This window comes from Astatotilapia calliptera, chromosome 16 (assembly GCF_900246225.1).
Source record: "Astatotilapia calliptera chromosome 16, fAstCal1.2, whole genome shotgun sequence".
Classification (NCBI taxonomy): Eukaryota; Metazoa; Chordata; class Actinopteri; order Cichliformes; family Cichlidae; genus Astatotilapia; species Astatotilapia calliptera.
The window spans coordinates 12,923,219-12,946,281 of NC_039317.1; the positions used below are offsets into that span (position 1 = coordinate 12,923,219).

General features: G+C 42.3%; 1 protein-coding gene across 2 annotated transcripts in view; it reads right to left on the reverse strand.

Moving 5' to 3' along the window:
* dachd (dachshund d) overlaps nt 1-15,332 on the reverse strand; it is a 94,053-nt gene extending 78,721 nt beyond the window's left edge. Inside the window, exon 1 of one of the 2 annotated variants that reach the window (XM_026143812.1) lies at nt 14,306-15,332. In XM_026143812.1, the coding sequence (XP_025999597.1) occupies nt 14,306-14,862 (557 nt within the window). In that variant the 5' untranslated portion in view covers nt 14,863-15,332. The remainder of the gene's footprint in view (nt 1-14,305) is intronic. The other variant, XM_026143811.1, reaches the window with a different exon arrangement.
* Between the last annotated feature and the right edge of the window lie 7,731 nt (nt 15,333-23,063).

Consider the following 23,063-nt stretch of genomic DNA (forward strand, 5'->3'; position numbering starts at 1 on the left):
ACCTGCATATACACCCACCACCAACACCACCTGCCTCTCCTCTAATCTTTGTTTTTTCACAATCCTCACTCCCACATTAACACATTCTCTGCTTTTGTACTCATGTCGCCTCTCCCTAACCACCTATCTCTATCCCCCCCCCCCCCCCCCTTCTCTTCTGCACACACCTTTTCTCTTCACCGGGCAGCAGGTGTTGAGTGGTTATGTTTACTCCCACCACCACCACCACCATACCCTCTCACTCTCTCTCCCTGTCTTTCTCCTGGTCTCTCTTTCGCTCTCTCTCTCTTTCTCTCTCACTGGCAGCTGGTAGGAGGAGGGAGAAGGCTATAACAGCTGCACATGAGGGCGGGTGGAAAAAAAAAAGAAAAAAGAAGCACACAAGGAAAACAGCTCAAACCCCCTCAGGGTTGTCAACTCCAATCCCCCCCCCCCCCCCCCCACAAACACACACACCCACAAACACACACCCCCAAACCCCACCTCAACCTCTGGTGTTTCTTAACCAGGCAAACAGAGGGGAAAACTGTTGCAGTTGGAAGACATCGGGTGGCTGAAGTGGGGGCTCGTTTTTTTAGCCCTACCTGGTGATCTCAGCCTCAGCGAGCAGGAGTTTGCGCTCCCAGAGGGTCTCTGTATAAAAGCTGTCTAGTAGCCTGCATGAGAAGTGTCCACTTAAATCCACTTACTACCATTTAATCATTTCGAGTTTGAAAAACATGTCACTTCCAAATGGAAATTGTGCTGAAGGTACTTACATCTGTTGGAGAATAACACAAAACAACGGACACCATTGGGGCGGGTTTTTTTTCACTCTTCCCTCTTTTTTTTTCACCCCTCTCAAAGTCTGAGCACTGTGTCTGCATGTGTGTGTGTGTGTGTGTGTGTGTGTGTGTGTGTGTGTGTGTGTGTGTGTGTGTGTGTGTGTGTGTGTGTGTGTGTGTGTCGTTTTCACAAACAGCATCAAAATACATGAGATCAGCTCTCGGGCTTTGTTTGGCCCTGGCAAGGTTAGGCCAGCCTCATTCCAAATTTCCTGAGGGGGAACAGAGAGAAAAACGATTCCATGCAGATAAATCACTCGCACAGATCAAAAGACAAATCAGTGGCAAAGACAAAAGATGCTGACTCGCAGAGAACAATGGAGACAGGGAGATGTAGGTATCAGAGGAGTCGGCCCTAAGATCCCCGGCACCGCTCAATCAAACCTGCTAACCAGGGTTTGCACACTAGGTCAAACAAACTCTGCTTCTGTGAGAGGAAAAAGTGTATTTAAACTCATCTTACAAAGATGGGGTTTTTTTCAAGAAGGAAGGGGCTGCTGTGGTCTGATGGTTTAGTTTTGCAGGAGCACAAGTAGAACTGAGAATTGAGTTTCTGGCTTTTGCAAACTCATCTTCTAGTTTTGATTTAATAGCTACCCTGAGAATGGGAGATGTCCCGGTTTGAAAAGAAAAATGAGAAGAGAAAGAAAGAGAGGGGGTAAACTATTTGATATAAAGCGCTGGTATGTGTGGGTAGTTGTGCATCCGCACGTCTGTGCGGCTTGATATATGTGTTCAGCCGGGCTTTCTATAGTTCTGCATCTAAGACGAGAAGTCCTGTCCCATGCAGCCCTTCACGCATCACAGCCCACATTCTTCTATTAACTTCTTCAATACGAGCAATAAATAAATATATAGAATCCACAACTCTTTACCATGCAGCCATCACTTTTGAGAACCGAGGTGTCACGCAGACAAAAAAAAGAAAGAAGACGACGACGAGAACCAGCAGCACCCTCACCGATATTACCTTTTGATCAGACTGCTTCAGAGATATCAGAGGAAGAAACACATCACTTTTAGAGCTCTGTTTAAAAACAATTCTCACAAAGGAAGGGTCATGTGAAAAGCACCTTTGTGACTTCGCTTGAAAGCATGTTCCATAATGTAGAGAACCAAATTATGTTCAAAAACAGTTCACCATGCCCCACTGACAGCCATTATTTGATCCCCTCCTCTGAGATCCATGTATGATAACGCATCAATTTAGATTAAGGTGATATGAAAGAGAAATGTAAAATAGGCTTCAAGAGGGAGGAGCTGATGCATTCGAGATGAATAAAATGATATTAAAATTAACACATTGAGCATGAGCACAGTCACATTTGACCTGTGAAGTGTGCTTAAGAAGAAAATATTATAATTTCCAAGCTCTGGGTCCAGATAGGCCGTGAGAGCTGTCCATAAAATCTGCTGAACTCGTCAAAAAAATGTGTCACAAGTCTTGACATCGGGCTTTATTCGAATATATGAGGAGATAAGGAGACCGACGGGGGCAGAGGATTTACCCTAATAGATTTGTATAGCTGGTGAGAGCCCCATTTGAAGTGTCCAGTGTGTAACTCTAACTGTTAAACGGAGCTGGGTCGAGCCCTCGGAGAATCTGACCCACGTTCCACACGGTGTTTGCCATCTCCAGTCCAAACATGTAAGATTTGATACTGCTGTTCAGGCCTGGAACAGAGGGGAAAAACAAGCCCAGTGCCACAACAAAGACAGGAAATTCAGCATAGATTCCTACTTCTCTCTTTTCTCCGGCCCCTCTATACCTAACAATGCTGGTAATGGAGAGAGAACAGTGCCCGGAGCTGGCAGAGACACCTGCGACATATTTTCTCCCCCACTCCCACTCACCCACCCACCCCCATCCACCACCCTCCTCGCTCTTCCCACCCCCTCGACATTAAAGTCCTTCACAGAAATCAGAATTTAATAAATCACCCCAGAGCCTGACAGAGTTTATCTCTGGGGGTCGCCTCCACTGTGCAGAGACTCACAGACAGACAAAGCCCGGCCCGATAAGATGTGAAATTAAATACAGTTAGCAGTTTGAGACAAAGGAGGGAGAGTGTCAAACCGAGCTTTGTACGACGTAAACGGCTGGCTGCTAGTCGGGGCGCGTGCACGCACACACAAACGACACCGAGACGGCGGGGTGATTCATTTCAGGTTTCCTCTCACATTTAGCCTCATTTGCATCATCCACTGTCAACATATCGCCTCTCCCAGATATGTTCAAGAGCTTTCATTAGACGTCCAGGGGATGACATCCTTTTTACCCAGATGCACCATTATTAATCACCAGCTCTTCTCCTATGTGGACTCATCTCCATCACGGATCAAACGCTATCTGCCCGTGTTTCCTTTCATTCAGCAGACATCCCTGACACCAGCCATCACTACAGCTAAAGGAGACTTATGGGAGTGTGTTAGGGCTCAGACGACCTTATGAATGCGGTACATAAGCATTTAGTACTGAGAGGATATAAATGTGAGGATTTGTTCGACACTGGTAGGATCTGTCAGCAAACCTCCAGCCGACTAACACGTGTGCCTCGCAGCATACCAACTGGAGGACTCTGTGAGACAATTAGTGGCACTTTGAAAAAAAGAAAATGAAACATCCAGTATGAAATTGCTGCCTGGTGTTAGAAGCCTGATTGCAATGTCTCCATAACAGTGTACCGTAATATTCTTTTCAATTAGCAGCGGTCTCCAGTTCACATCAGGATATGGCCGACCTCAGCTGTTCAAAGCTGATTTTTCCCCCTGCTCAGTAGTTAAGAGAAAGCACAGTCAGGTTTCCAGGAAGAAGGCGAGCGGGTTGCTTAATAGGCTTAGCCTGGTCGTTGGACCTGACCTTTCCCTTTAACAATACCGGGGCCGTCGGGCTCGGGCCTGCTATGGGAACACAATGACCCGTGGGTGAAGCCTAATCTTCTCCAACTCCATTCTCTCTGCTGACCAGACAGCCTTCATCCACAGCCTCTCTGTTGCTCCAACTGATGTCTTCCTGCTGAGACAACAGTGCCAAAGAACTGTCAACAGGCCCGGCCCAGCGGGGTCTCGGCTGGGACGCTCACACAGAGCCCTCTGGGGTCCGCAGGCACTGACACTCTGCGCTCAGACTGTGAGTGCCCCTACGCAGAATGTCGAGAATGACAGGAATGCTGGGTGCCATCACGAATCCTGATAACGCCGTACATCTAAGAGCATGATTAGCAGTCTCTGTAGTCAGCCCATCTATAGTTGTTATTTAAAAAAAAATGGGCTGGTGGATATTGTTGACTTGTCACTGCAGTGCAGCAGCTTGTCATTTCAAATAACCTGATCCCAAACCTCCAGCATCACATGTCCACAACGCCGTAGCGCGTCCGTGATAATGGCAGATGATTATATTATTGCGTATGCGCTTAAAGTTTCGAGTTCAGTAAGTACAACTCTGGAAAAAATATGCATTAAAAGCTTGCCTTTTGATTTGGCCTCTACAATTGTTGTAGGAAGGCATCGGTTCAGATAATATTAGTCATTAATGTTTATTGCTAGGAAAAATAAATGGCTATGCTGTGGAAAAAGCATTACACGTCAAAGAGTATTGTAAATACGTGTTTATACACTCACAGATCCGGACCCACTCAAGAGATTAGCCTCGAGTGATTCTAAATCTCGTCATCCAAAGCCCATTTCTGTGACAAAATGCATCTGATAAAGAAAGAAAAAAGTAAAGAAATGCCTCAAAACTCAATTCAGCGCTGCGCTACTTAAACTTCTTAAGTGTTTGATCTGTGCAGGTGCTGACAAGGCTGTTCATTCTTTTCCCCAAATATTTTCTTGTTTTTATTTTTTTCACCCCCCTCCCCAAGTTCAAATGATGTGCTGCGAAAGGTTGTTCTTTCTTCTCCGCGCAAGTAAAACTATACAAAGAGGTGTTTGATCTTTGAAATCCGATCTGTATTTCTAGCATTGTCTCCAGTTCCTACTGTGGCATCTTAAAGGTCAGGAGTGAAAGGCCATTTGATAACTACAGAAAGACCTTTCGGATTTATTACGCTGCCTTTCATCTCCTTTCCTGCGGAGGTTAAAACAAAGCATTGCATCCTTTGAAAAAGAAAGGATAAAATGGATCGCTTTGGAGCCTCAAGCCTCTTTTTTTTTGTCACTAGGGGAAGTCTGGCGTGCAGTGTACAAGGAAAACTCTAGTGGGATATGTTTCTGAGAGCGACGAGTCTTCTCAGGCACAATTAGCATATGTCCTCTCAACCTTCTACCAAACCTCTCAATGAGACCCTGAAATCCTATTGAGATATTATTACCACTCAAACAGGGCATTACACGAAACATCTAAAGGATGCACGCAACCGCTCGGTGCACACGCGCAAACACACACGCACAAGCTCAATGACATCCACTTCCCTCTGAATATTCCTTTCTTTTTAATGGTAACCTTGGGAGACGGGCCGCACCGGCGCGACACTTAACAGCCACTAGTCTGAGAAAAATGTTTTTGATATGCTTGTGTCATTTAATCATCCACATTCTGCCGAGGCTGTGCAGGACAATTTTGCAGGATATTAACTCCCAACTAAACCCTGGCTTGTATCATTTGTGGGGCCAGTCAAGCAGGAGTCCCAGGAGGAGCAGAGACTTCCTCCTCACAGTCGTAGTAATCTAAGCTTGACTGGGCACACACACACTCGCACGCAGCTACACACACAGACAAACACACAACTAATAGACAGGTAGAATCAACCATAAAGGAGGGAAGGAATCGGTAAACGTGTGGCACAAATAAAGGCCTTTTACTGACAGTCGCAACAGTAAAAAAGAAAAAAAGAGGACGAGTTTATTTGTGATTTGGGTGATCAAGTAACAAAAAAACAACACAGCCCAGGGAGGTTGAAGCACAGCTACAACAATTTTACTTCCTTTTCTTTTTTCATTTTCACCCCAAAAAAGTTAGAGATTGAAGAGCATTCGTAAAAATGTCACTTTAACGTGATCCATTTGGACAGCTCACATTGCTTAATGGGGTAGGAAATTCATTTTTTTTCTGCTGTGGGACAGACATAGTGGATGATGTGATTCTATGCAAAATATATGAAGCCATTACTAGAAAAATGCATGAGTTTCAATAGTTGGGGGGGGGGGGGGGGAGAAAGTATCTGAGTGCACGGAGGCTATCCCTATTCTTTACCAAGAAGCATCGCATACACACACACACACACACACACACACACACAATGCAAAAGACAGCAAAGGCAACTGATGAAAACCATTTTTGTTCCGTCACAAAGAACTAGGTCACCCTCTCATAATTGTCAATCATGCAATAAATCTCTCTGTGGCACAAATGAATACAGCATTGGAAATGAGACAAAGCTTATTGGCATGCTATGTCAGCTTGACTCAATTCATCCTCCTTTTCACACAAGACCATTCATATGTGAAGTTGTGCGAGGGTGTCTCTCTCTCTCTCTCCCTCTGTCTCTCACGTTCACACTCTAACTCTCCTTCTCTCTCACACACACACACGCATACACATACACTCTCTAACGGAGCGCCCAGCACGCACTCGCGCGCAGGCGAGCACGCTCACACGCTCCTAATGTGAAAGACACACAGGGTTAATATATGTGGACAGACCATTTCAGCCAAGGGCCGCTTTATTATCATAACCATGTTTGTTTCCATAGAGAACGTGTCTCACTGTATTTTCTGCACTACTGTGGAATTACTCGCAACGTACACAAGCGACTGTTGCAGCGCATCACTTTCAAGGGATTAGCACACGTACGGGCAGAGTTTGACAGCTTCAGACGGTCGAAGTTATCACAATCACGTGCAAGCTGTATTTGTTTCCAATAACGATGAACAACTTGCTTTTTTTTAAAAATCTTTTATTATGAAGTATTAAACTAAACTCACAAGCATTACCAGGTGTACAGTGGTTCTGTTTCCTGCTATCTGATTGGCCGGGAGCATTGGCTTGACGCAGCACTACAGCTCCATCCACAGAGGTTTGTGTCACGTCTCTTAGGACCCGACTGTCACTCTTTAAGAGGCGGGTAATAATAGCCAGGCGCCACAGCAAGTGGTGGCACAGGCGATTTTAAAGAAACATCAGGGAGACGGTGACATTTGAGTCTGCGAGGAGAGAAACCCAAGCGCCGCAACCAATAAAGACTCCCACCGATATTCTCACTAGGCTTACAGGGGAGAGACACAGAGGCAGAGAGTGAGGGGGCGCGAGGCAGAGAGAGATGTCAGTGTTAGATGAAAATGTGTTGACCTGGAGATATTGATACCCCCGTTCATAACCTCTACAGGTGTGCGTCAGGAAGCAGCTCTGGGTGTGGCTCTCTCTGTGGATAAAAGCCAGAGTTGCAGACCTCATTGTTTCACAGCACACTGAGCTGTGCACGGTTCACTTTGAACTGGCGAGAACTGAAACTGAGAATAGAGGTACCCTAAGTAAATAGAAAAAAAACAACCACTTTTTGATTGGGCAGATTTATTAGCGAGCTTATGGTGATTTTTTTCTTCTTTCTCTCTCATCTTTTGAAAGACAGATCTGGAGCAATCTGTCGAGCAGCGCCTCACATCAATCTCTGTTGTTAGATGTCTCGTCTAGATATGACCTATTAATATATTAAGGTAGTCTCGCAAATAATCGCAGCAAGTGAGACAAAAGTGTTTTTAAAAATGTAAAAATAACACAACTCTTCATTCCCTCTTTGCAGACTCTGATCCCCAAGAGTTTCTGAAACTCCAAAAACCAGAGCCATGAGAGAAGCTTAGCATCTAGCCTGCTGGCTCAACAGGGAGCTTATTTTATGCACACTGTTCGCTATAATTCAATGCAACAAATTGACTGCATAAAGTGTTTCTGGTGTCTAAGTGAATTCAAATTCACACAAATAGCTGTGGGGATGTTTTTTTTTTTGTTTTTTTTTTAATCGCAAGGTATTGACTGAGCAGATGCTTTGAACCACCGTAGAATGTGCTGCTAGTCTCAAGTGTCATTAGCTTCAGGGCTTTTCCAGCTAGCGCCAGGTAAAGATTAGATAACAATCAGCCCTTTAATAGATACTGTTGGAGGCACTGGAGCCGTTCCTGTGCTTTGCTGTTCATCTGAAGCTAACAACAGAAGAAGAAAAAGAGTGGAAAGCGATGTCATTTCCTCCCCGGTTTCTTCTCTGTGATGTACCGCTGAGCCCAGCAAGGAACACGGCTGTTGTTAAATTACATGTAACTGTTGGCTCATAGCAGAGTCATTGCAGAGTGGCTGTCTGTCTGCGGTTAAGCATTCCTGCTAGGATTTTTTTTTTAGAGGCACAATTCTTTTGTGTGCCTATTTTTTTAAAGAGATGTTGAACATATTTAGACATGAATTTGAGAAATTTAACTTTGTTATGAAATTCATTTATGATTAGTTGACCAGCTCCTCACAATTCTAGATCAAACGTGAAAAAACAAAAGAGACGAAAAAAAGAAAATTTAATTTAAATTGCTCTATGCCGGACAAAAGACGGCTTGTGCAGATTCTTAGCCCTTACTCCCACTGTAATGAAAAAAAACTGCTGTATAATATGATGAGCATTACTTGAAATTCCAAAAAAAAAAAAAAGTACAAAGGGCTTTTTGTTGGAGGACTTTCTTCTCTTAATATCCTCCAATTATTAAGGAGGAGTACTGCATTGAGCAAAAGAGCTCCAAAAACATTGACACTGGAGGAATAACATCTGCATGTTTACTCAGGAGAAGATTCATCCCCGATAGCCTCCACGAAAATGAAGAGGGGGAGAAAAAAACAAGGAGAGGAAATTTGTGGAATCCCATCTGAGATTGCTTCCCTGATGGATTCCTTTTCCTGTCAGCTCAGACGAGAAATGAAGCCGGGGAAAATTAACTCCTGATACAGCTACGCTGAATTAGACAGAGAGGAGGGGGGAAGAAGAAAAAAAAACCAACAGACTTTTTAAGGATTCCAGCCTTGTCATTTTCAATTTTCTGCTCTTTGGACATGCTTGTATTCAGATTCCCCAACATCTATTCGCCATATCAATCCTAATTAGACAATCTGGGCCCACGAAGGATGAGAGCGGAGTTATTTGCATAATTTAATCATAAATACTCAGTGATACATATTTCCAAATGCATTTGTACAATTATCTTTTCATCCTTGGGGCAAAAGTATTAATATGATTAGGCAATAATTCTTTAAAAAAGAGGGAAAATAGGAAACCAGCAAGTGTGCACTCTTTTTTAAACTCCAGCTTTGGGCTATATGAAAAATTAATTAATTTCTGAGGAAAATCAATTTCTCTATGTGACCATATTAGACAGAGCCAGGCACGGCCCTGCATTCCTCCTCCAATCAGGAAATCTCATCTGCTCCCTCTAACTTCTGTCAGTAGCATTTAACATCCTGGTACGAGCGTCTGTGACTTCCGCTGTGCTCCCTAAATGCGCTGTAATGCGAAAGAGCTCGTAAGTAAAGACGAGCTGGGGAGCTGTGACCGAGGACGGAGGAGAATGGAAATGAGCATGACCCAAAATCTATTGCTGGCGTGTTAGACAATCACTCACAGGTGAAAGAAATCATCAGGAAAAAATCAAACCGAGCTTAATGTGCAAGATTACTCGTGGATAGATGGAGAGATTTTAAACAGCTTAAGTCTAGGGGGGGAAAAAAAATCTAAGCTAATGCATGTCTATGGTTGAGGAACGTAGCAAATAAATCATTTTCACGCGCTGATCAATGCAGAAAGACCTGACGGACGTCGGCGTTGAGATTTTAAGCCACTTCGTTTCGCAAAGGAATTAATTGGTAATTCAAACTGCTGTTGCTGTTCCAGTAAAGGCATGCAAATAAGGCAGGAGCATGGACAACTAATGCGTCCAACAGGCAAATTAACAATACAGGCCTCTTTGCCATGCAAATAGCCTCTAAATCCACAAATGACATTAGACAGTGTCAAACAAAGCCTCTCTAACAAGTGAAATCTGTGGTTTCAACAATCTTGCCTCCCACTTCATTTAAAGCTATAGAAATACGATCCCAGAAAGCAGTGAGGACTTGATGTAATGTAACTTTTTTGTTAACTGAGCTTCTCCGTGGACCCCCTTCTCCCCAAAAAAACAAAAAAAAAATGTTTTAATTTGCTCTTGTTCCAACTGAGTGAATGTCAAGTCAATAAAGCAATTCTGATTTTCAAGGAGACTATTTGTTTTGCGGGAAAAGAAAAAAAACAAAACACCTTGCCACCATCTGCCAACTGCACAGTTGACTTGAGCACATGTACTGTACCTAATCAAATTTAGCAGAGCCCCACTGAAGGATTAAAATGCAAAAAAAAAAGCAGAGAAAGAACGAGAAAGAACCTTAAATGCTTCTTCTTCTTTTTTTTTTTTTTTTACTTCAATAAAGTAGCAAAGCACAATATGAGGGCCAATTTGGCTTTCAAGAAAGCAGTTCAATAGATTTGTATTTTAAACAGCTTTGTATACCATTATCTCTCTCTATCTCTCTCTCTTTCTCTTCCTCTCCCTCTCTTTCTCTCACTCTCTCTCTCTAATCAGGCATCTGTCACTCTGTTTTTGAAGTTATTATCGCCCAGGCTCCCTCTTGGATGTGGTTGCTGGGTGACGGGTATCTCGGCACCCACTCTGACTGGGAATGATTTGAATGGAATCCAGAAATCTCCCCTGAGTACCTGTAAACACATCCGTGCCTTGTAGAAAACAAATATATTATAAGAGAGCTCAGCAGAAGAGAGGCGGGAGAGAGACAAGCTGGCACCCTCAGTGGCAGCTCACACTGAGCGCTAAACAAAACAATTACCGTCATTTGCAAATATGTGTGTTTAGGCATAAACACTCTTGAAATAGGAACAAGAGAGGTGATAGCTCTCGTAGCACTCGCTGTCATATCAGTATCAATTAGACGCATTTGTTAAAGGAAAAAGGGGCTTTCGCCGTGACCTGTCACTCGCGACACTTCGGAGGAGGATCTGCTCGACTGAAACAAGGCAGGTAAAAATCTATTTAAGGGGAGCATGTAAGTGAAAAAGCCATCGCATTCCCAGCGGTGGGACATCGTCTGGGGCGTGTGGTTAACCTTCAGAGGTAGACAATGATTGTCAATTAACTGCTGTATTTCTTGCGCCCCAGCATCGGATAGCCTTGCCTCCACAAAGCACACCAATGAGAGATATGCGATATCAACACCCCCCCCCCCCCCCCCAAAGTCCCGCTCCCGCCCCACCCTCCGTGTTATAATAACCTTTCAGAGAGTTCAAGTGTCACACAGCAATAAGAACCTTTTTCATCCCACCGCGGGGAAAATGAAAAGGAAAACAAGTAGCTGAAACAGAGGGCTCCTGGAGAGGCCAGAGTCATAATGTTGGGGTGGGTTAGGAGGTGGGGGTGTGTGTGGGGGGGGGAATGAGATGGCAGAACCTGCATCAGTATGGGAGCAAGAGCGCAAGAGCGAACATGGCTAATCTGGCACGAGAGTCCTTAAGAAAATGAAGGGGCCGAGAATCGCTATATGCCGAGTGTCTTTAAAGATGAGCAATAATAACTACAGGGTAAGCAGACACAGTTTAAACACTCACTGTAAAACTAAGAACTTTAAATGAAAATGAATTCTAATTATTTAAATCTTTTTATAAAACACAGGAAAAGGGGGGGGAAATCCAACACGGCCTTTGTGAACAGCTCTGCTTTTATTTTTATTTTTTTTTGAGTTGTGCTAAAGTAAGCATGGTGGGGAACAATTTGGTTGGAGCTTGTTTGTGTCCACATCAAAACTAAAACAGCGGGATGCAGTGGTGCTCTGTGATGCTATTCACATTCACACTGTGTACAAAATGAGACGAGTGTTGTTTTAGCACAATAGACTGTGGGAGGGGGGAAAAACAGCATGTGAAAAAGTAGGGCCCATTGTATAGGAGTATTATTCACTTCATTGTTATCACTCTGCCACTGTATAAAAAGAGTAGTGACATCGTGGTAATGGGGAGAGATGAAAAGCTAAACTATCTCGGGCAGCGGGCTGTTGTTGTGTAACCTGAGCGGGTTAACCGGTGAACTCGTCTTTTTATCTGGAGAGAGCACAAACAGCAAATAAAGAAATAAAACGAGAGCAAATACTTCGGAGAGGGGACCTGTTCTCACCTACGGGGCAACCCGCGTCCCCGTGACTCGGGCCGATCATTTTGTCACTAGCTATTCAACGACAAGGAGAGCAAAGCACACATCCCCGCAAATAAAATCAAACTCTTTCTAAGTAACAGAAGCCTTTTATCCAGCGGATGCCTCGCTCTTCCATGATGTAATTCTCCAAATGGGGCAGGCAGGCAGGCAGGCCGGGTCTGAGTGATTGATTTCAGCCCAGCACAGGGAGAACCTGGCTGCTTTCAGAGACAATTACAGTCCTGTCCATGTGCCTGTAATAGCCCAGCACTTTAGCGTCATTAAAGCGACGCGAGGCACTGCATTATCCTTTAACCCCATCGCTGGCCATCCCCCCATTGACAACCCGGAGAGTTCAACCACGTACTTTGTCACCTGAAGCCCCACGCCAGGCTTGAGAGGAGGATCACCGCACTGTATGCTTCTCTCTGCGGAGTGTGTGTGCGTGTCTGGAGTGTGTGTGTGTGTGTGTGTTTTGGGGGGGGGGCTCTGCTCTCTTGATGCTTTATGTAAATGAAGCTTAAGCGCCAAAGTGCACAGGTGAGATTTTTGAGACGACTGCAAGTGGGATGGAAACATAAGACTGCAGCATATTTATACGGGAGAATAAAAGGGGGGTGTTTACTGATAGCATAGACTGCAACACAATGCTGTAACATAAATTTAAACATCTGAAGTGCACGACAAGCAGCCTCGTCACTGTAATAACATCACTCTCAGACTTCCTCCCTGTGCGGTGCGTGCTATTTGATTTTTTTTTTCTTTCGTTTGTTTGTTTTTCTGCTGTTTTTTTGCCCACATGTACTTTTTTAGTTACAGCAACACTTTGAGGCTTCAAATATACTAAATGTTAACACTCGTGGATTTCTTAATGACACAAACTGGCAATAAAGAAGAAGAAGAAGAAGAAGAAAAAACATGCTTGCGCAGCAACTTGTGTGTACGCGTCTGTGTGAATATTTGCACGCTGCATCCGAAACTCTGAATTAAGTTCGACCTCACACGGTTGGGGTTTTTTCTGGAGGGGACAAAAAATAGGGGAAAAAAAGAGGATGCATGCTTTAAAAACTGAGACTCAAAAGTGTTTATTGCTACCCCTCCTCCCCTCCCCAACTGATGTGAGCCTTTCCATCATATTTGCATTTCCAGCTCATTTCTAGAGCCAGGAGATCAATATGGAATCAATCATACTGACAGGTAAGATGGTAAATTTGACCAGGCTGAACCATCCTGTGAGACTGAGCGATACATCAAAGCTAGGAGCAACAGGACAATAATATTTTTTTAAAGGCTTTTAATCAAATATTGATCTTCGCTTTAAATCACACTGATTTTAAGATATTTTTTTAAAAAACTCCAAAAATAACTGAATGGGTCAAAATGGTTTAATGTATTTATTTAAACACTCGTAGTCCTTTGCCTCATTTGATTTAGTGAAATCAAGTATGTTTAATTAAGACAGATAACTGAGTGCTCTCATGAATTATCCTTAGCACTTACAGTGTGCAAAAAGAAAAGAAAGCTCCTCCATTAGTGCACTGTAACCTCCCTGAGAAATGTCATCAATACTAAAGGGGGGTGAAAAAAAATCATACAAGAAAAAAGCTGGCCCTTTTATTTTTTTTTAATACTCTGGTTCCTTCTTGTTTACTGTCTGAAAACTCAAGTTCTAATTGAAATCATGCTACCCCCTGTGGCAAGGACAAATAATGAGGCATAGCCTAGTTTTATTTCAGTCATTAAAAAAATAAAATTGAGCTAAAAGCTGTCTAAAATTAAACAGAAATTGGAGTTTTAAAAAAAAGAAAAGGCTCTTATTTGTAGTTGTATCTTTGTGGTGGCAGCTGTATAGCGAAAGTTTATTCAACAGCACTGTGAAACTCAACCAGGGTGTAGCCTACATTATCGATTCATTTGTTCAGAGGGAGACAGGCTATCCATCACGGCACAGCTTTGCCTTGCACGTGTTAAAAAACTTTCACTTAACTTTTCCCCTCTCTCTTTACCACTGGTGAAGTGCGCCGGTCTCTTCCTGCCCAAACACACCAGCCTCGGTGTTTGGGATGGAGTTTGACACACACACGCGCGCATTTTCACACACTCCTTGTAGGAATCAATTATTAAATTCGGCTAAGACAATCGTACGACTCTGACCGCTTGTTTTGCAAAGGCAAAATGTCTCCCCCTTACTACCTCCTGCGCCTTTACGCACGGCCGTGTGTGCGGACATTTAAACCCCCCAAAAAGAAAAAGGAAAATCCACAACAGAGCTCGCCACTAACCTCGCATTGGTGCAGTCGTTGTACAGGGTCTCGAAGTCTTTTCTGGAGATGAGTTTACAGCGGTTCACGCCGGGCTGGATGGCGCCGAGCCCTCTGAGGATGCGGACCTGCTCCACATTGCACACCACCGGCGTGATCTCGAGCCGCTTCAGCTTGGTGTAGACCGTATGCAGTCCGCCGACCAGGTGCTTCAGGAACAGGTCGAAAGCCTGAGGAAGGCAGATGAGCTCGCAGCCGTCCACGGTGAAAGAGGCGACTTTGGCACCGCGCAACTCGACCATCTTGCACTCGTTGTTTTGCGGTATGTTTTCAACAGGCGACGGAGTCGAGTACACGGGTTTGCTCGGGGGGAGAGCCGCGGTTGGGGTCGGGATGCCCGGGCTGCTGGTTGCGAGGAGCTCTGATCTGAACAGGTTCTGTCCGGGTCCCGATGGGGGGGCCAGGGATGGAGATGGTGATGAAGTTGTCGACGGCGGGGACGTCGTCGCGGAAGGAGTCGAGATTGGAGGCGGTGGGACCAGAGGGTTTGGTGGGATCAGAGCAGCCGGTACGGCCATGGTCACCTACAAGAGGGGAAGAGAGTAGCCGAAGTTCAAAGTAGAAAACCCAGCCTGCCGAGATACCCCTAAATGAAAGAATCCACGAGAGTTTAGCTCCTCAGATAAGTTGGAAAGTAAAAAGAGCTACCGAAAAAAAGGCGTGCTGAGTGAGGGTTTTTTCTTTTGGGGAGGGGGGCGAGCGGCGGGACAATGATCAAAGATAGGAGGAGGAATGACAGGAGGAAAATGAGCTGAAAAGTGCAGCTCCGCTCTGTGGATGAGTTGTTGTTGTCACACGGTACAGAGAGGGAGGAGCTAGGGGACAGTGGGAGCCTTTGAAGAGCAGATAACTGGGCTCCGGCCACTGCTCGCACGTTTCACGTCTGTTAAATGATTTCATTGCCCAAAGTAAATACGTTTATGCTGGATCATAAGTTGTAAAGAAAAGCGTATGTTTAAAACAAATAGTTTTTAAATCCCTTTTTGCCAACATTAATGCAAAGCTCACTTCACCTATGGCGATCAAGATTGGGGTAATGTTTTTTTTTAACTTTTGCTTTCATTTTCGTGCAAATACTAAAACAAATTTTTTTTTATTAAAAAAAACCCCCTCAAATGCTTAAAAAAACCCTTTTAATTCGCACGTTATTTTTGGTAATTTTTGTCATATTTACCAAGAATGCACGCCAATATGAATCACTGTTCAGCCGACTCCATCTGTGAGGAAGGATGTTTGGTCTTTTTATGTGCACATCCAAAGTGGCTGTAACTTTTTGTCTTGTGAAATATTTTTTTGTAAGAAATATGTGCAGTTAATTGCATATAAAGCTTTCATATATATATATATATATATATAAACCCTGTCATGTGAGTTAGGGGTTAATGTTAATGTATAGATTACATAAAGGTAGCATATTTTCTGGTAATTTTGCAAATTGAAGTCAGACAGTAAAGATTGATTTCCAACAGCTTTATATCATCTTTCACTTTAAGTGCATCCACTCAGTTTTATGTACTGTCCATCTCAAACCCCATGATACTTTTCACAGGAGTCAGGTGAATATTAAAAAAAATGTCATGTAGGTTAGGGGTTAAAAAGTTCATGCACTTAAAGGTAAAACCTCAGAAATGAAAGATTTAAAATATTAAACAATATTATAATATTTTAGAACTGAACTATTGAAGTTAACCCGGTAAGAACACAAAGCCATAAACTCCAGGAAGTGCAGGAAAGAAAGATAAGAGAGAGGAGGAAAATAACAGCACTGCAGAAATGTGCAGGGTCAAGTCCATGTGCAAGTGTCTTGCTGCAGCTCATATACACTTAACTGCACATTTATTTCCAACCACTAAGGTACATCATGAGGTGGAAAACCTGACTTCCTGCCTTTCCTAACAAATCAATCAGTTTATGCAGGGCACTAAATCATGTACGGATTATTTTAAATCAGACGTTATTTTATTTAAAAGATGGCAGGCCATTATTGATTTCCTGGGACATTTGGATACTGCGTACATCACTATAAAATTCTTTGTAATCCATTTCCCAACTACCCGAGATTTCTAAATATCAAACTGGTTGTAAGATAAATTATATAAAGTATACTATACATATATGTCACGGCTTTATTATTTTGTTTGCGCAAACTTTTTGAGACAAATGTATTTCTCATTAGTTGGATTTCAGTTAGTTTCATTCTGGTGAGCACATCAGCACTTATTATGTATTGCACATCTTAAAGATTGTTGCTTATCTGTCTGCATTTGCCTTAATATTTTGTGTATTTCTTGTGTCCTGTTAGATCAGCTTTAAGATAAGCAGTGTGCCATTTCAAAATTATCATTCAGGGAAGAGGTAGCTTGTAGTGTAAAATCAATAGCTGCTTAAAATTCATTGCCAGGCAATCCATTTGCCCTTTATGTTGCTAACCTTTCACTTAAATATGCACCATATTAAGATTTCATTATATACAATGAATGTCACAACAGTTTGCCCACTATTTCTCTTGTTTGCATGGGTTAACTGCAAATCATGGCGCTTGTAATGTCTGAAAAATGACTTTCATTAAGAGTATGCAGAAAAAAATAGGGAAACTATATGAGCTTGAGTGGTCTAATAGGTATTAAAAGGCACCACCGGATGTGTATGATGTTTTAGATACAAAGGCCCTTTAAACAGACTGGATGTGTCTGTATCCAGTTACGAAAACAGCCACATAGCACAAAAACATATCCGTGAAGTGGTGAAAAGTGAAATCCTTACCTGATGTGAAATCATGTATTTTAACACAATCTCAAAGGAAACCATTTCTCAGAAGCTGAGAAATGGTTTTTAGAAAGTTTACTTGTGTCTCGAAAAAAAAAAAAAGAAGTGTCTCGACTTTTTCCTCAGGCGTTGGTGACCTAAGTATTGGCAGCTTGGAGAAACACTTTCAAATTAGCCCCATGAAAGGAGTTCTCTGTGGCCTAATATTTGGTTAACTAAGTAACATAAACAGTTAACACAGTTTTCCTAAAAGTACACAGAAGTAGAGTACATGTGGATGAGATTGCGGTAAACAAATGACTATGTCAAAATGTAATCACCCCCCCGTATGATGAATGGCATCAGGAAAGTGTTTGAAAATGTATGGATATGGGACAGGACTTGTGTATGATCAATGACACAGTATATTGTTTGATGTAATAATTTATTCACCCCATAAAGCTTTGATAAAACAATGTTGAAAAGCAATTTAAATTGAATTCATTTAAATGTCAATTCTCATGGTTAGGATTTTTCTATAATTGGCTATTTAATTAAAATAATTTTCATAGTCATTAATACAGCCAGCAACTTGTAGCGCGCTGACGTGTTTTAATTACATGGTATTAACAAAATTGATATGCTTTAGAAAGCATGGTGAATAAGAAATAATTAGACCAATCATACATCATCCTCTTATGGACATTAAGTGTATCACAATATAATTGATGAACTTAAAAAAAACGAGAAAGATAAATAACTTTAATTGTACAGAGTTGGTGTACAGAGCTGGGAACAAAGAATCATACTTACGATGTATTATATTTCAGAGGCAATTCATTATCTGTAACATCACTTAGCTCTCTGTGCCCAGCACTCTCCCCTAACCTATGATTACATGACATTTGAAAGCAGTGATACTGTGTAGTCTTTTAAACTGTCCTTTTACCCAGTCTGCATAAATCTTCAAAGTGCTTTTCCGCATGGGCAAATAAGAAGAGGAAAAGCAGCTTCAGACATAAGAATCATTTAGATGCTTGGAATAAAGCTCTTATTGATCATGAATATTTGTTTTCTCCAAGGTTATACTGCCTTGACCCCATCTATCCATAGACATCGGCCAACACAAACATGCCACTTGGGGTGAACAGGGGGATGTCAGAGAGCACTTTCTGATGGTGGAGGATGAGTGATAATTTTCGGCACAGTCTGCATCAGTGTCTTTCCATGTAGAAAGAGTGGACTTTCACACCTGCTGTCGAGTTGTTGAGTTATCAGAGAGTGTTTGTTCAGAAGCCCTTACTTTTCATTTACAGAGCAAAATATGATCCTTTGACCTACAATGGCTCATTCATTAACCAGTCAGTGGAGTGCAAATGAGGTATTACTTACTACATTTTTCACGCACAACTCTTTCTCAGCTCCTCTCATCTGTGCATTTGTTACTTTTTGTCTGTTTTATATGAGAGCAAATTGAAACTTTTTTGCTCTCGTTCAGATATCAGACATAGAAACTCTTTAAACTTTTTTTCACGATTTCCTTAAAGAATTTTATTTTGACCTCTCTTTTATGTATAAAGCCATGATGCATTGAGTTTTTCCTTTCCAGTCACCTTTCTCAATCACTATGTGTTAATAGACCTCTCTGCATTGAATCATATCTGTTATTAACCTCTGTCTCTCTTCCACAGCATGTCCTTTATCCCGTCTTCCTTCTCTCACCCCAACCGGTCGCAGCAGATGGCCGCCCCTCCCTGAGCCTGGTTCTGCCGGAGGTTTCTTCCTGTTAAAAGGGAGTTTTTCCTTCCCACTGTCGCCAAAGTGCTTGCTCATAGGGGGTCATATGATTGTTGGGTTTTTCTCTGTATCTATGAAGCGCCTTGAGGCGACTTTTGTTGTGATTTGGCGCTATATAAATAAAATTGAATTGAATTGAATTATAAAGCGAAGGTAAAGTCAGTATTGTTAACCAAAGTGGTGAAATATAAAAGAAACAAACGGAAAAGTTCTGAAAGTCATAAAAGAAAGATAAAACGTCACAATCGGCCAGGATTTGGTGAACTGAATTCGTCTCTTTATCCTGCAGCAATTTTCTTCAACAACACTGCCAATATGAAACAAAGTAATTTGGTGCAAGAAGCTGTGTGTACACTTAACCTTGACAGACGTGCGCTGAGAGTTTGGGTATTGTAGATGCGCGGTCTTCGACCTCTTCACCCAATTGTTTGGACTCAGCCGAGCTAATAGAAATGCTCCTTCGCGCAATAACAGCTTTCTGGTAATGTAACTGCTCAAAGGAGCAAATGGAGCTCAATTCATTTTCAAAGCACCAGCCCCACCAATAGTACCACAATTAGAGTAGTCACGGCCCACATCCTCTAGTGCTTCATTTGATGCCACGCAGCTTCCAATATAACTGGGGTGCAAGAAACAGAGAGATTTGTGGATATCTAAATTGCTAAAGCAGAAACCTGTATAAACAGCGGTAATTACCGGCCCATTGACAGTCTCTCAGTGTTGTGCTCATTCTGCCACAGTCGCAGTGATTAAAATGAATCCTCATCGACTTCTCCATTAAAGCGCTGGCAGGAGCGATCCCGTGACCTTTCCCCATTGATTGAACATAACAATCACAATTCAATTGTAATGCAAAGAGAACATTTGTTATAATGTACACGAGATGCATGAGCCATTTCCTGGGAGCGGAGAAGGGTAATCAATGGAGTGACTCTTGGCGTGATGCAAGGAGAATGAGGCTGTGTTTGCGGGCCCTAATTCATACAGCCTGCAGTGTATGATGGAAAGCAATGATATGCATGTAAACACTCAGATTTCTCTCTGCTCATCATTCAGCGGGATAACAACAAATTCTGATTTCTATATCTACATGCTCTACGTCACTGTGGTTGGCAGTGGTGTACATGCCTGCACTTTAATTCAATCTGAGGTTACAGTTTGCACCGCAGTCATACTGAGGTATCCCTTCCAAATTGTCTTTCACAGAGCAGGAAATGCCAAGAAGTGACTTAATGCAACATCTGACTCCAGACTACACAATACTAGAAGAGTTACTCAGCTGACGGCTGAGGAATAACCTAAACCGTTACGCTCTTGGAACAATCTCACATGAAGCTATACAGTGTGTAAGTGAGAATCGAGCAAGGACAAGCTTGTATAAGCACAATAACTAACGATTAGCCAAATTCGTGCAAATGAAACTACAACTTGAACAATCTGTGTGCCTGAGAAAAAGAAAAGCATGATAGGCATAACAACCCATGCCGTTCAATCCCCCTTTAAAAGCCGCACTCGATCATGTCTTTCAAAAACTGCCTTATGAAGAGTGTATGCGAATTATGTCCTTAAGGGATTTCGTTTTAGAATCAGGAGATTATAGTTTACACGGACATTAAACAGATTAAACCAGCCAGCTCTCTAAAGGCAGTTTATCTAATGGAGAAAATGTGGTATGCTAATTGAGAAATTCCGATGGTAAAATTATATTTAAACCCCGCGCTCTCTCGCTCTCTTCCTGCTGGAGGATTTTTAGTTTGGCTTGATGAAATCAAATGGCTAATCACAGCCATAAGCTGAGAGACGTTAGCTGAGTGAAACAGTGTTTGCCATGCTAAAAGGTAATTGTCCCGGAAAACTTCATCGATGACAGATTCAATTCCATTTAGTAAATGTTTAATAAATGTTGTACAAACAGGCAGGCCTATCTCGCTGCGCTTGGAAAACAAAGGGAAACTTTAATTGCTTTAATCATCCCTAGCTTTGACGTTGTTATTGGCCTTAAAAATAGCAGTTAACAGAAACTGTCCTGCTGAGGAAATTGAACCACATTTGGAAAGCGATCCGTAATTAAGATAGGGGCATCCCGAGCAGCTAGGTCCCAGCAAATTGTTGTGACTAGGAAAAACATTCCAAGTCATACAAAGCTATTCAATTAACAGAAGGACCCAAGGAAAACAACCTCTCTATTATGTATCACTTACTTTAATCAGATCGAAAGCAATTGTATCCCTTTTTGAAATTCCCTTAACGCAAACATGTTAATTAACAGATAGGAAAGTGGAAAGATGTATTTTTCATTAGTGGGTAAAATAATGTTCCCCTTTAACATCAAGGAAAATCAACTGCTTACTGCAGTTAAACCAGTCAGCGGTGTAAATTCCCTGCCAGCATTTTTATTTAAAACCTCATTAATGTGCTTCAACCCAGCATAGCTGTACCTTTAATCTGCACTAAAAGGAAATAATGCGTTTCCTGCTTTATTTACCAGCCTTACTTAACAAGTGTTCCTGTACAATTAGAATTGTTAATAGATCTGGAAACAAAAGGACTTTGAAGGTGGGAAAGTGCTGACATTATTTCACAGGGGAAAAACACTCTTGAGAAAAAAGATCTGCTGTAAATGTAGTTTCCTGGAACACAGGCGTACTGCAATGTTAGTCTCTCTCATTAGAAATGCCATGCACAGGACATAAATCAAGGCCCGTAAAACATTTCATTGCCACACAACACTAAATTACACACTTGCTGGTTTGCCACACTGATTGTATTTAAACGTTGTAATTTTACTTTATTCCCATTAAATCTATGCAGAGTTTTACAATCCATAAACAGAGCATCCGTAATAAACGTTAATAAATGTCATAATTTGCATTTGGAAAAAAACACCCCGCTACATTTTTGCAAATATCAATCTATGAACCTTTCAACATTTCGTCAAACAAAATGCTAATTGTACCTTTAGGAATTTAGGAGACAAGTGACAAGAAATGAGATGCAATGTCCTTTGGAATCAGGAATCAGGGAATCAGCTAAGCGGGAATACATTAAGGGAGACACCAAAGCAAACCGGAGGAGGAATGTTCATATAGTGGAAAAAAAAGAGAATGACATTACATATATTATCATTATACAGATATGCCATTTAAGCATTTAAACACCTGTTTCACGTGACCCTTTGTTGCTCTGTTTTGTACTGATTCTCCCCACTTTCCTGCTACTTCTTCTTTACTTGATATACATGGAGAAGCTTACCCTCATTGGCTAATCCTTATAGCTTACTATTGCAGGTTTGGATCCCACTTCTACCTCCAGAACTTCCTTAATTCTTTGTGGCATAGATTCAAAAACAGTCCCAGAAACATTCCTGCTGCAGATTTGTGGGCGGCACCTTCGTGATGTGATTCTCCTGTTCCACCAAATCCCAAAGGTGCTCTGCTAGATTGAGATCTAATGAGGCCATTTAAGTACAGTGAACTCATTGTCATGTTGAAGAACACAGTATGACATGAATGACCCTCGTGACTCAGCTGCTGAAAATAACCATCAGACGATGGGCACATTGTGGTCACAAAGGGCTCGACATGGTCAGGAACAGTTCTCAGACAGGCTGTGGCAAATAATTGATGTACTAACAGGCTCAAAGTGTGCCAAAAAACAAACAAACTACTACATCACCACCAACCTGAATTGATGGTACAAGGTGGAATGGCTCCACAGAGAAAGTGCAGCTCATCAGACCAGCAACACTTTTACAGTCCGGTCTAATTCAATTTTGCTGAAACCATGCCCACCATAGCCTCATTTACCTTTTCTTAGCTGACATTAGTGGCACACAGTGTGGTCTTGTGCTGCTGTGGCCCATCTGCTTCAAGCTTTGACGTGTTGTGCATTCAGAGAAGCCTCTCTGCATACCTTTTTATTGTTGCCTTTCTATCAGCTCTAAGCCGTCTACCCATTCTTCTTTGACCTCTGCTGTCATCAAAGAGTTTCTATCCAAAGAACCAGCACTGACTGCGTGTTTTTCCTTCTTCTCTTTCGGACCACGCACTGAGATGATCATACACGAAAATTCCAGGCGATCATCAGTTTTTGGAAATATTCAACCTGCTTCTTGCACACCAACAACCGCGCCACACTCAGAGTCACTTACATTACCTTTCTTCCCCATTCAGATACA